General features: G+C 41.8%; 1 protein-coding gene across 1 annotated transcript in view; it reads left to right on the top strand.

Moving 5' to 3' along the window:
* aff1 (AF4/FMR2 family, member 1) overlaps window positions 1-11,755 on the top strand; it is a 37,649-nt gene extending 25,894 nt beyond the window's left edge. Inside the window, exons 7-19 of the mRNA XM_071894957.2 lie at window positions 1,378-1,435; window positions 1,672-1,813; window positions 1,958-3,001; window positions 3,103-3,197; window positions 3,501-3,726; window positions 5,647-5,741; window positions 6,503-6,566; window positions 6,688-6,824; window positions 7,059-7,130; window positions 8,939-9,032; window positions 9,194-9,237; window positions 9,397-9,644; window positions 11,336-11,755. Coding sequence (XP_071751058.2) covers window positions 1,378-1,435; window positions 1,672-1,813; window positions 1,958-3,001; window positions 3,103-3,197; window positions 3,501-3,726; window positions 5,647-5,741; window positions 6,503-6,566; window positions 6,688-6,824; window positions 7,059-7,130; window positions 8,939-9,032; window positions 9,194-9,237; window positions 9,397-9,644; window positions 11,336-11,460 — 2,444 coding nt within the window. The 3' untranslated portion in view covers window positions 11,461-11,755. The remainder of the gene's footprint in view (window positions 1-1,377; window positions 1,436-1,671; window positions 1,814-1,957; window positions 3,002-3,102; window positions 3,198-3,500; window positions 3,727-5,646; window positions 5,742-6,502; window positions 6,567-6,687; window positions 6,825-7,058; window positions 7,131-8,938; window positions 9,033-9,193; window positions 9,238-9,396; window positions 9,645-11,335) is intronic.
* Window positions 11,756-14,418: the final 2,663 nt, after the last annotated feature.

The following is a 14,418-nucleotide window of genomic DNA, read 5'->3' as shown; positions in this document are numbered from 1 at the left end:
CTGAAAATCTAACTTACCTAGGTTTTAAACAACTAGGTGACAAAGTGTGTTTAAGCACATGGCTCCCATTGGCCAATAAAACCAGCAGAATAACAAATTTAAGTCTGACCTGCTTGATTTGCAGGCACTATATCCGTTTATGTAGTTGCTATATGTGGATTGGAGATGTGTTGCATTTGTACACAGTACGGCTGTACTCCCGAACAATGTTTCTATGGCAACTCTGTAAATACCAGTGGGGTGCCCCTTTCTCTGAACTGACCACAAAAGACAGGGTGAAAAACAACCCTACAGTGTCACCTCAAATTATCCTCAGCTGAGAGAAAGAGACAGGAGCATAGAAGAGACGAAGACTGCAAACTCACTAGACTCTTCTTGGCCCTTGAAGATTAAAGTCTCTGCTGTAAACTGCCATCTCCTTCACTGAGGAAGCATACCGGCAACTTCTCTCTCATCCACTCACTCATTTTTTGTTGCCCCAATAGCTTGTTCTTTCTGTCACTCTGTTTCTGCCCGTCCTGGTATTAGCAAAACATCGATCAGTACTACCACTGCTATTAGTCACTCCGCTGTTGAGGTGCCTGCCAAAAAATTACAAGTGCGATAGGGGTTGCTTTATCGGAGTGGCATAGAGCAACAGTAAATATACACATGCTCACACAACACACGTCCAATCGCAACGGCATCTAGCTAAATTTCTATTATAACGTTTTTTTTTTTATAAGAATATTTTTATTAGAGTGAAAGTAAGTAGTTACGCAAAATGTTTGAGCAGAAAATTTGAATCATTATGTGTATTGTTTATTTTATACAATCATTTTTGCTGTACAATGGATAGGAGAGAGAATCCAAAAGCCCCTGTGATTTGCCTATTCTTTTTGACTGATTAAACATACTAATTTAGCCATATGAATCCATCAGCAGATTGAAAATTAGTTTTTAAATCCCTTCATAATGTGAGAATAAATAAAACTGGCATAATTATGGGCAAATTTATTGCCAGGCAGCTATACAGGCAGCATTTTTTGCGTGAAATTTTTTTTTTTTTTAATTTTAGTTACAATGGGATTGCTCTAACAAAGCAGTGTTGTGGAATTGTTGTATTGTTGTATTACTAGGAATCAGACATCAGCCCTGTAAGGCAGGGCTGGCCCGGGACATTGCTTGAACACGGCACAGGTTTCAACAGTCTGGTCTTTCTAGTGTTAAACAGATCTGTAAACGATTGCCAGTCATTTAAAAAAGCTCAGCTGCAGTGCAGGGGTGCTGCCAAATGCCACATCTGCTAGTGTGAAACTTTTGTATAGTGACTTTTACTTGTCCTATCCTGTCTGTGTTGTTAGGCTAATGTTTGTTCTCTCTGCTGTTTCTTCCCAGAACACAACAACTGCTCTCCTACAGCTCCATCCAGTATCAGCCAGCAGAGCTCTTCACTGTAAGTGTCTTGTCTCCTAGAGGGCCATTTTGCTCCCTAACCTATGTCTGCTCAGCTATTCTGTATGTAAGTCATACAAAACTCTACATAAAAACCTGCCTTAACATTTCCCCCATCTGTTGCTTCCTGACAGATATCGTTTGCCAGACATGCCCTCCTTGCACTATGATGGTAACCCTGCTATGTAATATGATTGTGGTGTTTGATTTCTGATCCTATATGTGTCCATACTGTAGTACAGTTGAAGCAGCACATTCCAGTGGGGTAGAATCAGTGACCTCCAGTGACTCAGACAGCAGCTCAGGATCAGCGTCGGATAGTGAGAGCGGCACTGAGGAGCCACCTCAACCCATCGGGAGCAGCTCAACTCAGACCAAGGTAATGGAATGCGCTGCATGTACTTGTTGATTCAAACACTCATTCACTCACACACACACACACACTCTCATTCTTTCTGATCTCTTTTTCCCCTCACTCTTCCTCCTTTTTATAAATCTCAGTCATTGTGCTTCTTTTTTATAGCCTGATGTTCCTACAGTGACCCATGGTGATTGGCAGTTGGGGAACTGGATCAGGTCCAGCCAACAGAACTCCAGTACCGAAAGTCAAGGAGAGACCCATGCCTCAGAGAGCCACATTCACAAACAGCTACTGGCCACTCAAAGCTCCAAAGCCACCAAGGGGGAGGTGGCCAACCCCACTGGGGAGTTTAAGCCCCGCCTTTCTTCCCTCCATAACGAGTTTTGTGACAACCACGCAAAACCCCAGCAGTCCAATGAAGGCCCCCCAAACAACTATAGCCAGCAGAGTGGCCACAAATCCCCCTCCACCGATTTGAACACCCACACCAATTCCAGGAAGACTTCAGGCAGCAAGCACCCCTCCAAGCCAGCCAAAGCCGCTTGTCCAGAGGACCCCCAAGCAACTCTCCAAGAAAAGTCTGTGGAGGTTGTGGCCACACGCGACAAAGACCCCTCCTTCACCAATAGACCCAAGGTAAAGACGAAAACAAGACATTGCAAGAATAGCAGTGACAGCACTTGCATTAAAACGGACAGTAAGAAGGCCGCTAAGTACGCCTTGTTTGACAAGCGGAAGGCTGAATCGGAGCCTGGGCCCAAAGTTACACTGGTGCTACACGGTTGTTGTCCATCTTGTGGTGTGAGATCTCCTAGCTCCTGCTCCTGCCTCACCCCCAGTCCTGCTAAGCCTGACCAGCAATCCCCTAACCCTCCCGTCAAGATCAGCTGCAGCAAAGTCAAGACAGAGACCATCTCCCAGAAGCGCCCCAAGAAACCTCACAAACGTCTGTGCCCACCAGCCCACCAATACTCAGCCAAGTTGGGTTTTGCAGCCAAGACTTCCCAGGACCCCCATAGGCCTCGTGAATCCCTGCTGATGAAGATTAATCTAAGTCTGCTCTCAAGAGTCCCGCAGGCTTCCAGCATCCACCAAGAGACACCCAGCAGTGGGGAGAGACTACCACTGGCCACATGGCAAGATAGAGGGGACATTGATGCTTTTACTACACTAGCCAAAACCAGCAAAAAGAGTATACTTCCAAATGTGAGATCAGCTTGGTCTACATTATAGGCTGTTCTAGTTAGCATAGATGTAAATGGTAAAAGTCCTGTTTTGATTTGAATATTTGGTTTATTGTCTTTCAGGCTGAGGTAGATTATAAAACTCTTCCCAGGAAGAAACAAAGGCTGGAGAAAGAGTCCAAGATAACCCCACTAAGTCATGCTTCCACCAAACCGGAGTGAGTGCCCCAATCAAAAGCATCCACTTTTCAACTACTTTGTGTTGTCAATGCTTTACTCACCTGGCAAAAGCTCTTGGCACTGGACTCATAACACGACTGACCTAAGTGATGTAAAAAACAAAACACTGGTGTTTTCAAGACACCTGAACAACCCCCACCTGTGTACTACATATTGTATTTACCGGGGCTGTCTTCTATTGGAATGGAATGTCCTTTTTCTGAGTGTGTGTGTGTGTGTGTGTTTGTGTATGTGTGTGAGTCAGACAGATCACACACGCTCTCTGGTCTGGTCTCCCACAGAGGCTCCAGCAATGCAGCAGAGGACAGGGCGCGAAAGAAGGCCAAGAAGGATCCTGTACCTTTGCAGCAGCCCCCAACACCCAGAGACACTCCTAAGGGTTCAGAGGTACACAAACACTGTTCCAGGGAGACCCAGGAATCCAGCATGGGTGCAGTAAAGAGCAGCAACACCCCTGTCAAGCGCAAGAAGAGCACTGGGAAACACACAGAGCACTCAAAGGTACTTGTCAGGACATTGACCTCACAATTACACAATTACTGTCACAACTATTACATTTGAGAATGTTGGAATATTTGACAAGTGTACAATGGAACCAGGGGACCATTTCCAAATTGTGAGAAATGTGTGAAATTCAGTCATTATTTACTCATCCTCATGCCAGTTGCCAGCACGACTTCGTAGCAGTGTTCTCCAAAAAAACTGAAGTCTTCAGGGGCTGATCTTTAGAGTTTCGAAAAGAGCAGAAAAAGAACAAAAAATATCCATAAAAATACAGTTCTTGCAGCATAATCCAAGTGTCCTGAATCCAACGATCGCAAAGTGAGTGGAAAAGACCGATATTGACGTCATTTTTCTCCTCCACTTCCATGTTTACACTCCTAGTCATAGGGCTACGTCACGCAAACTGAAAAAGCTTCACTTGGACCTAACGTTACGTTTTCGGTTATAGCTTCTCTCCCTAGTGCCGATATTTAAGAAATGATCCGATTGAGAGGACTTCTCGGATGGTTCAACAGAGAGAATCCTGTGAGACTCCGTGACCGGGCGTCATTGCGGAATACAACTGTGACTTTTCACAACGATCCGGCTAATCGCTGGATGTCAGTTTCTCCGCAAAATCCTTCCGTGCAATCCGGCTGTGTAGTGAACTTTCTCCTCAGAGGATTACCATCCAAAAGTCTGGGGAAGAAAAACAGAATTACCGCTTCTGAAGCCGACTGCTGTGTACGACACGTGTGTTAATGGGGGGACAGTCCTGCGCGGAACACTGGTCACGTCTCTACAAAGAACGGAGGTATGTGAAATAATTTACATGTATAGTTTTTCAGTTTGTGACTAGGAGTGTAAACAAGGAAGTGGAGGAGATTCACATGACTGCTCATACGCAATCTTTTTTCGAAAACAACTGGCTGTCGTGGCGATTTGCGCTAAATACTGGTGTAAATATCAGTCTTTTACACTCACTGCAGTCGTTGGCTTCAGGAGACTTGGATTATGCTGCAAGAGCTGTATGGAGTAATTTTATGGATATTTTTTTTTCTGCTCTTTTTGGAACTCTAAAGATCGGTCCCGAAGACTTCAGTTTTTTTGGAGAACGCTGCTACGAAGTTGTGTTGGCAAGCTCCGGTTGTGTTTTACGGACTAACAAACTTCACCTGTGTTTCAACTGGCATGAGGGTGAGTAGATAATGACTGAATTTTCATTTTTGGGTGAACTATTTCTTTAAGTCGTCCAATTTTAGTGATCATGTGCTTAATGTGCTCACATCTTGTTCTTAGCTGATAAGAGTGGAATGCGAAATGGTCTCCTGCTCCTGTAGCCCATCTGCTTCAAGGTTCAACAGAATGTGTTCTGAGATGCCCCTCTGCACATCACTGTTATTTGTATGCTTGTGGCCCACTTGTGGTTCACTTGAACGAGTCTTGCTATTTCCGCTGATCTCATCATTGTCGCCATTAGGACTGCAGCTGAGTGGATGTGATTTGTTCATCACACCATTCCCAGTAAACTCTAGACACTTAAGTGCGCGAACTGAGCCAATATGACCGCCCGGTATTGTTGTATTTCATAACTGCATAGTCCATCATTTGCAGCTTTGACGTGCTGTAAACCCCTTAGATCCACATCACAGAATCATGCTTATTCTTCACTCAAAGTTGATCTGTGCATGTTTATACAGATGTCTTAACCGCTACTTTTAGGTGAGATTATAAAGTCCAAGTCTGAGACCAAATTTAGGCAACTTCCTATGTTTTATGCATACCAGCTCTGCTTTCAATTTGTTCTGTTCTTCTGCATATTCAAATAGTGTTCATGATTGCTACCTGAGAGTGAAGAATGCTTATTGAAGTACTTTTTCAGGAAGGCCATGCCGTGAAAAGGGAAACTAAACAAATACTAACCAAGTGTCTGCCCTGCAATAGCAGAAGGCCCCAAAGATCACCTTTGCCATCCCACCACCTTCTCAGCCCAGCAGGGAAGCTTTGACCACGAGGCCCTTGCTCAGATTTGAGGACCGGTAAGATTCATTTTCTGAGAGCTTAGTGTTCACTCTTCTAAATTGGAGATCTTTATTTTTATCTATTCCCCAGGCTGTGTCTGGACCTGGCTGGATCTTCGCCCCAAAATGTGACATTTCCTATGCTCCCAGACTTGCTCTGGTTGTCCCCCATGACAAATATCCACTAAAGGGGGTCGGATCTGAAATCTAACAAGCAACCTTGTCAAAGAAAATGACTAATTGTGAGCAGTGTAGCAAAACAAGTTGTGAGAGATAAGTAATGGTTTTAGTTGTATAGTCAACTGTATTTGCAGGAGGAATAATGCTTAAGGCTGTGATCACATAGGATGCATTATTGAATGCACCTACACCTTTTTTGAGTTATTTTCAAAATAGCAGTGGACGATGGGACAAAGGAGAGTTACCTTTAACTACATCCTCGGTATGGAATGATGTAGAATGATGTAACACTATATTGTAACACAATATTATAACACTCTTGCTACTATTAGCATTACTGAGCAGGATCCTATATGATCACAGCCTGTCAGGGCAGAATCCAGACATCAGGAGCCGGTCATAGATCGTTTTTGGGGGGTACGTATCATCATGCAAATTCTTATCAGGTCTTCATTTTTGAAAGTACCCCCAATTTGAATCAGATTTGCCGACACGGTTTCCATTCAGAACAGAGCTTTCATTTTGTATCAGTAAGGACATCTTTCTATGGTCTTTTGAGTTGTCAGTCACACATCTAACACTGCTTCTTTCAATTGTAGGAAATATCCGGTGAAGCATTACATGAAGGAGGCTAAAAAATTGAAGCACAAAGCAGATGCGGAGGTACCTTTCCTTTTTTGGTTTCTCAAATTCTTTCACTCATTTTCAAGAAAATATCAACTTCAGTCCATGCAGTAATACAAATAACTAATACCAAATTGTATTTGTATATTGCCCTATCTAGGCGGATAAGCTCAGTAAAGCTTTGAACTACCTAGATGCGGCCATGTACTTTGTGGAGAGTGGCATTGCCATGGAAATAGATCCAAAGACTCCGATGTCTTCCTACACTATGTTCACAGAGACAGTGGAGCTCCTCAAGTAAGCACACACTGTCTTAATAGCCTGTCTGCACAATTAACATTTTAACAACACTTGATTAGTTTAATTAATTAAAATTTTTTTAGTTAGTTAGTTTATATGATTGCACAGCTACAGCTTGCAGGTTAGGCCTTTTCACAATCACATTTCTACCTCTACCTGTAAAAGGTTTTGTCTCCATTATTTAATTTGATTCATGCATTAGCTTTATTGCCACATTCTCCTCTCCCACAGGTTTGTACTGAAACTTAAGAAGTCAGTGGAGCCCTCTGTTCCACCTTCAGAAAAGGACTTCTTAGTTTTATGGTAAGCCATAAAAACAGCTTGATGAACTATGTTTCTCCACACACCACAAAGTCTCTTGAGATGTTGCCAATATTTTCGCTTTGGGTTTGAGTGCCATTTTAGCTTTATCTTAGTTTTAAAGGTCACCAGTGGTTGGAGGCCTTCTAGTAAGGACATGTTTTGGGGACAGTGTTCACTGACTTCCATTCATTTTGTGTGCTCATTCATTTTCATTCATTTATATCTGTTGTAGTTACTTTCACTGGTCAATAGATGGTACTATCTCTGTAGCATTTAGAAAACCTTGTGATGAGTGCTTGAGCTGTTTCCGTTGTTGTTCAGTCGCTTGGCTGTCATGCCTGTCATATGTTGTGCTGCCGGTTGCAATAACTGTATTGGAATGTAGGAGAGAAAGTTCATTGTTGTTGACGTGGCCGTTGGCTAGCAGCTATTAGGAGAGATCAGTGGCTACCCAGTAAAACTTCTCGCCTTTGCTGCAAGCATGTCGTCTCAGGTAAAAGTGTCTCAGATAATACTTACAGATATATATACAGCTGTCAACTCGACTCGTCTTCCTTGGCTGGGTTTTAACTTGTAGCTAAAGAGGTTTGTGTCATTGTACATTATTTTACCACGTAAATCCAAGTAAAAATCCAAGTCAAAAATGTGTAACTTGTGGCAGACATCATGATTAATGATTAAGTATGATTATTAATCAATAATTAATACGTGTGTCGCTTGTTATATAGTCTGTGGTTACAATGGAAGTTCTCTGGGAGTCAATATGGCGGCATCAACAAAACACTGACGTCACTGCAAATCACGGGTAGGCCTGGACCTCTATGGTTTAGTTTATACCCAAGTTACTGCTTGTTAGCAGTATATTAGAATGTGCAATATTATATGGACTATTCATTTACATTGTATTGTAGGGTCTATTGCTTCTGTTGTAGGCATGTTGTTGATTGATCTGTCTTGGTTGATCAGGTGTGAAAAATAAGTCATGAGCTTTTCTGAATGCAGGGATAGGTTTTAGTGGAGGCCTTAGCTAAACAGGAATCTCGAAACATACTGTATAGCTTTTCCAGCTTCAAATGTAACATTACAAAAAAGAGAGCAAACATTATGTTTTGCATGACATTCTAGACTTGATGCATCAATGGATGATTTCCTCAGTCAGCTATAAATGGTACTCTGATTAATGTATCAGTCTTGTTGGCTAGGTGGACTGTGGCAATGCAAAATATTTTGCTGAGTGGGGGGTTTGCACTTTGATTTCAACTCCAGATAAAGCACTGATGCAATGCGCCTGCCTGTATGCAAGTGATGCGTGAATCCACTTTAACGTTCTGAAAAATTTATATAGGAGGCTGCACTGTGCACAAATACAATCCATCACAGTTGGAGGTGGGGGTGGGGGCATGCAGTGTGGCTGCCATGCACTTCAAGATTCACCTCGTCGGACACTAAAATCATAGATAGGCCGAAGCAGGTCGCCTTGAGTCTTCTTTATTTCTGTTGTTTGTGTGATGTTGTCATCAACTTAGCCTAGATGTTGGGGATTATTGGAAATTGTGAATTTACAATTGATTTATTTGGGTTTGATACTTTAAGCTGTTATATTGGTCAGCTTCACAAGATAAAACAGGTTGCACACTAAGCTAGTGTGCAACCTGTGTAACTTGTTTCTATTGGGTCTGGAAATCCTGAATGAGGTGTAACATCTTTTATAATACAGTTAATAGAAAGATGATGTTCTCAAGCCTGTTTTTTTCTCTTGAATGATTTTATATGAATGAAGAATCTAACATCATATTTGTGTCCTCTAGTATGAAGTGCCAGGCCCTCCTGCAGATAGCCATGTTTCGCTGCAAACACAAAATTGCACTGAAGTATTCAAAGACCCTCACTGATCACTTCAATGTAGGTATTAAGCATTGCCAGTTTCTGTTGTTGTTTTGTGATAATGTAATTAACAGAAAGGAAATGTTAATATAGTAGAGGCACTGAGGGGAAAAAATAAAGCACTGATAACCTGTGCATAGTTTAGTTCCACTTAGATGACATTTTGTTTCATTTTTCAGAGCTCTACTAAACCAGCACAGGATCTCTCTCTCTGTGCATCAAAGTAAGTGCTGTCATCTAGCTTGTTACATTCATTGTTTGGCTAAATAGAAGTAGGCTACCACAGGTATAGCAGTTAAATACTCAAGTGTACGTCTTCTAGCTTCCTCTTCAATGCGCCCCTCACCAACCCCCCCTCTCTCCCTGCCTCCCTCTCCTTCAGAAGCACAGACACCCCATCCCCCATGTCCGACATGCCCTCTCCCGCCAGCACAGCCAGCAGCTCGGGTCCTGGCTCTAACCATAGTGGCGGAGGAGCTGGAGGGTTGGCTGGGGGCCCCGTCAGCAGCACTGTGGCAATCCCCCAGGTCATTCAGCAGGTGGCAGTCTCCTATGTCAACATCACTACTTTGTTCTTGAGCGCTCATGAAATCTGGGAGCAGGCTGAGCAGCTGGCACACAGAGGCAGCGGTAAGGATGGAACATAGATTGGGATACACTTTGTCATATGTGCTTAGAGATGGTGTATTGCAGTGGTCACGAAACTCTTTTAGGCTAAATTAAAGTTTGTAATCAAAATATGTTATGAATCTTTGAAAAAAGCCATATATAGTACCTTCAGAAAGTATTCAACTCCCTTTTTTTTTTTGCGTTTTGTGGTGTCACAGCTTGAATTAAAAATCGATTAAATTAGGATTTTTTGTCACTGATCTACAAATAGCTCAAATGTTTTGGGTCAATAAGAACTCAGCACCTTTGCAGAGACACCCCAAATTCAGTTAAGGTGCATTCAAATTCCTTTGATTGTCCTTGAGATGTCTGTACAACTTGATTGGAGTCCACCTGTTGCCAATTCAATTGGCTGGACATGACTTAGGACAAAACACATGTCTATATAAGGTCCCACAGATGACAGTGCATGTCAGAACAGAAACTCTACCATGAAGTCCAGGGAACTGTCTGTTGAACTCGGAGACAGAATTGTGAGGAGACATGGATCTGGGGAAGGGTATGAAACTATTTGTGAAACATTTTGGGAGTTCACAAAAGCAAATGGAAAAATATGGAACTATCCAGATTCTCTCTAGAGCTGGCTGTCTGACCAAACTGAACAACCAGACAAGAAGAACCTTGTTCAGGGAGGAGACCAACAGCCCACGGGCCACTTTGACAGAACTACAAAGGTCCTTGGGTGCAATAGATCTTGCTGGAAGAGTAAGAGTCAGTGCAGCATAAATCTGAGCTGTAGTGGCTAGTGTGAAGGAAGTCACATGATAGTAAGTCTGGATTTGGCAAAACAGCAAGAGGAAAAATATTCTGTGGTCTGGTGAAACTATAGTTGAACTCTTGAGCTGTGACATAATGCTTTGCATTACAGCTAATCGCCCATCTAACAACATACCTGCTTTTAAGCATCATAGTGGCAGCATCATGCCGAGGGGCTTTTAAGTGTCAGATACTGGGAGACTTATAAGGAAAGAAGGAACAATGAATGGAGCCAAATACAGGTAAATTCTTGCCGAGAACGACCCTAAGCATACAGTCAGAGCAGCGCTGGAATTACTTCAGAGCAAGAATGATCCTTCAGTCCTTGAGTGGCCCAGCCAAAACCCAGACTTGAATCCTGTGGAATGACTGGAAGATAGTGGTTCACAGATGCTCCTCACTCAACTTGACCAAGCTTGAGCAAATCTGCAAGGAAGAATGTTAGAAAACCCCTAAATCTAGATATGCCAAGCTGATACAGACGTGTCCTGGAAGGCTCAAAGCTCTAATCACTGCCAAAGATGCAGGGGTTGAATACTTATCTAAAAGATATTTCTGTTTTTCTTTTGCAATAAATTTACAAAAATTTGGAAAAACGAGTTCACTTTCTCATAGGGTATTTTAGGTAGATTGTTGATATAAAATTTCAATTTAATCCATTTTTAATTCAGGCTGCAACACCGCAAAATGCAATCAAAGGGATTGAATACTTTGTACTCTTTGTAAATAACATGGTGCAGGCATAATCTACAGTACATTCATCATAGAAACAATGTTGTTGACCATCAAACTGGCTGGTTCCGTTTTGTTTTGTTAATACCAATACTAAGAGCTGTGGACTACTCTCTTTAAAAAAAATAATAATAATAATTTAATATTTCTGTGTGTACCCTCAGGTTTTTTGTCAGAGCTGGACACAGCTATGGGCCCATTGAGCCTAACTTCAAGTATAAGTTCTCTGGTGCGCTACACAAGGCAGGGTGTCCACTGGCTAAGGCTGGACAGCCAAAAGGTGAAGTGACCAACCAGCGACTCCTGCTGGATGCCTGTGAACCCTTCTAGCCACCTCTCACTACCAGAACACCACTCCAGTGTGGTTACCCCGGCCCTGGTACCACCCGGGATACTTCTTCAGGCTGACTTGAGTTTTGATTTGGATATGATCTCATCTCACCAATGATATGATATGATCTCATCTCACCAATGATATGATATGATCTCATCTCACCAAAGGATACACACTGATGTTTTCTCATGTCTGCTCTTACTGTGCAACTGGAATTTCCCAGCAATGAGAGAGAGAGAGAGAGAGAACAAAGCACTATCATTCATTTCTCTCTCTCTCTCTCTCTCTCTCTCTCTCTCTCTCTCTCTCTCTCTCTCTCTCTCTCTCTCTCCATGTAAACATAGACTACAACTACATCTGGCCTAACCCACACCTTTATGTAGTCTTGCAAGGTTTAACATCACTCCCTGTCCCTCTGCTGAGTGTTGTCATGGAATAGTTAGTAAGTCAGGGCCGTATTCAGGAGGGACCTCCAGTATATTCAGATGGGAACATATGAAATACAACACAGTGCGTATGTGTTGCGAAGAAAAGTGCATTGTGTTGACTCCATGGCCTTATCGTATGGTTATAGCGGTCCTTACACTCTTCCTTTGTGGTGGTGCAAGCAGTGATAACCCAAATCTTATTTATTAGCCTTACTATCATGAATTTTGTTATTATTGTTACAGTTTATTGAAATGTTTATTTTGATTAAGCAGTAATCATGGGAAGTGTTGACTTGGGCCTGACTGAAAGTACCTGGAGAACTAAAGGTACTCGCACCATCCCAGTGTCATGTTTAGACACATCTCTACGTTCTCCCTAAAAATTTAAATTGTGGTTAAACAGACGCTTTACCCTGAATTGCAGTGCATTCAGTATTCTCCAGTGCTTTCTTGATGTTGACAACAGTTTTTGCCAATCGTTTTTTTATCGTTTCCCTATTTCTCTTCAAAAGAGACAAGGAGTTTCCCTGTTTGTCCAGGGCCAATTGTGTTCATTCAGTTGGAAAGATTGGTTTGATTTGGATTCACGGTTTCTGTACTCTTTTAAGTTCTTTTTACACCAATCGTCAATCATGGTCAAGATCGTCCATGAACATTCAGGTACGCATGTCACACAGAGCTGAAGTCATTGTCCGTGCCACTTCTGCTCCACACAATGTTTGTGTCTGAAACTTTTTTTTCTCTTTTGGAGAATGTGATCCTTCCTATTATTGAGACATGGTGTGACTTGACCTAATCTTGACTACATGGTAAGCAGAGCTGAGTCAGATATAAGGAAACTGTAGCTGTTGAAACATTTTGGAAAGTCTATTGCAAAAGGGACAAATACTAATATTAGGTCTGCATTCAGTTTTTGAGGCAATTACCTGTTGGCATCCATGTGTTTTCAGCATGCAAATTAGTGCTGTCAGGTTTACAGAGCTCAGGTTAGAAGTTGAGGTGTGACCCTGTTAAGTCATCTAAGGTTATAACACTCACTACTTATGCAAGAATTGCATCATTAAGCATAGACAGAAAAAATGTGCCTTACTATAAAAGTGTATGGAGACTTTGGTTTGTCCTCCCAGACAATATACATATTGAATGTAGAATCATTTCTAAATTATAAGAGTATATCCCATAACAATTGTGTGGTTGAAATTCAAGTTATTTTAGAGTGAATGTCAGGCTATGGTTATACTTGTTTAAGTGGGACACAACAGGTCACATTAGCTGGCAGGTCTGGACTCTACCAAGTGGTCAGGCTTGCATTATGATTGGACTTAACAAAATCTGGACACAATCTGCATGTGACCAATGTAAAAAGATAATGAGGCTGAGCAGGAAAGCGTTATGTGGGCTTTATTTACTTTTTTAAATGCAGTCACAGGAGACATAACCTTTTCAGACCATGTATGGATGCTTTGAGATACAGTCTTAAAACATCAAATGTTTATGATTGGATTTTTAAAAACAGAAAAGTGTAACTAGCCTCTGTGAAATATAGTGGATTTCAAAGCATAACCATTTCCTCTAAGTCTTACCTAAATGATCATTTAAAAAGGTAGTTAATTCCCTGACTGTGAGTCATGATAGAAAAAGTGCAAGTGAACACTGACAGACAGGTGACTCGTATCTCTGATGTCATAGTTAGAAAGTCCTAGAAACACAGAGTGTTGTTACCATGGCAGGCTGGTAACAGCTACGACCCTGCTGGGTCATGGCAAGTTGATTGGCTGCCATCTGGCCGGTAATGACAGAGTGTGTGTTGACAGGTTGTTAGACCGTACAACAGTGACTCGATTTTATTCTCTTCCTGATATTACAAAGGTTGCACTCGTCCACTCCTATGCTTCCTTTCTTTTTTAAAAGCATCAAAGAAAGGTTTTTACAGTGGAGAGGATCAGATTGGTCTGCTGTAAAGTCTAATTTATTCTATTTATTTGATTATAATTAATTCCTATTTTTCTACAGACACAGGAAAACCTCTTAACCATATACTGTACATCTTGAGGTGTGTCTTGTCAAGGTTATTAAAAATATTGGGGATGATTTTGACCCCTTCCTTTCTTTAGGAAAACTGCTATTCCCTTTTGGATACAGTGGTTCATGTCGGCCATATCTGTTCATTTGATTTACCTTCAAGTATGGTGGGATTATCACAATATTCATGCGACAGATAAATAGTGTTCCCTTTATTCACGTTTGCACCAGTAAGATAGTTTTCTGATTTTTGTTGTTTCTTCCCACTCCTTACTTTCATTACAAAATGTCCACTAAATTGCTGAGAGCAGGATGAATGGCCAAAGTATAGTATACTAAAGTATCATTTGCACTTTTTTGAGTATTTTCAGTTCATTTCAGTGTTCTATTGGACAGATGGAAAACATAAGTTCTCAAGAGGGGCAGGACTGTGCTAGTCTTGACTCTTGTTGTGTTTTTGATT

This window comes from Centroberyx gerrardi, chromosome 2 (genome assembly GCF_048128805.1).
Source record: "Centroberyx gerrardi isolate f3 chromosome 2, fCenGer3.hap1.cur.20231027, whole genome shotgun sequence".
Lineage (NCBI taxonomy): Eukaryota > Metazoa > Chordata > Actinopteri > Beryciformes > Berycidae > Centroberyx > Centroberyx gerrardi.
The sequence above is the reverse complement of the archived record's forward strand: the minus strand, read 5'-3'. Positions and strand labels throughout refer to the sequence as shown.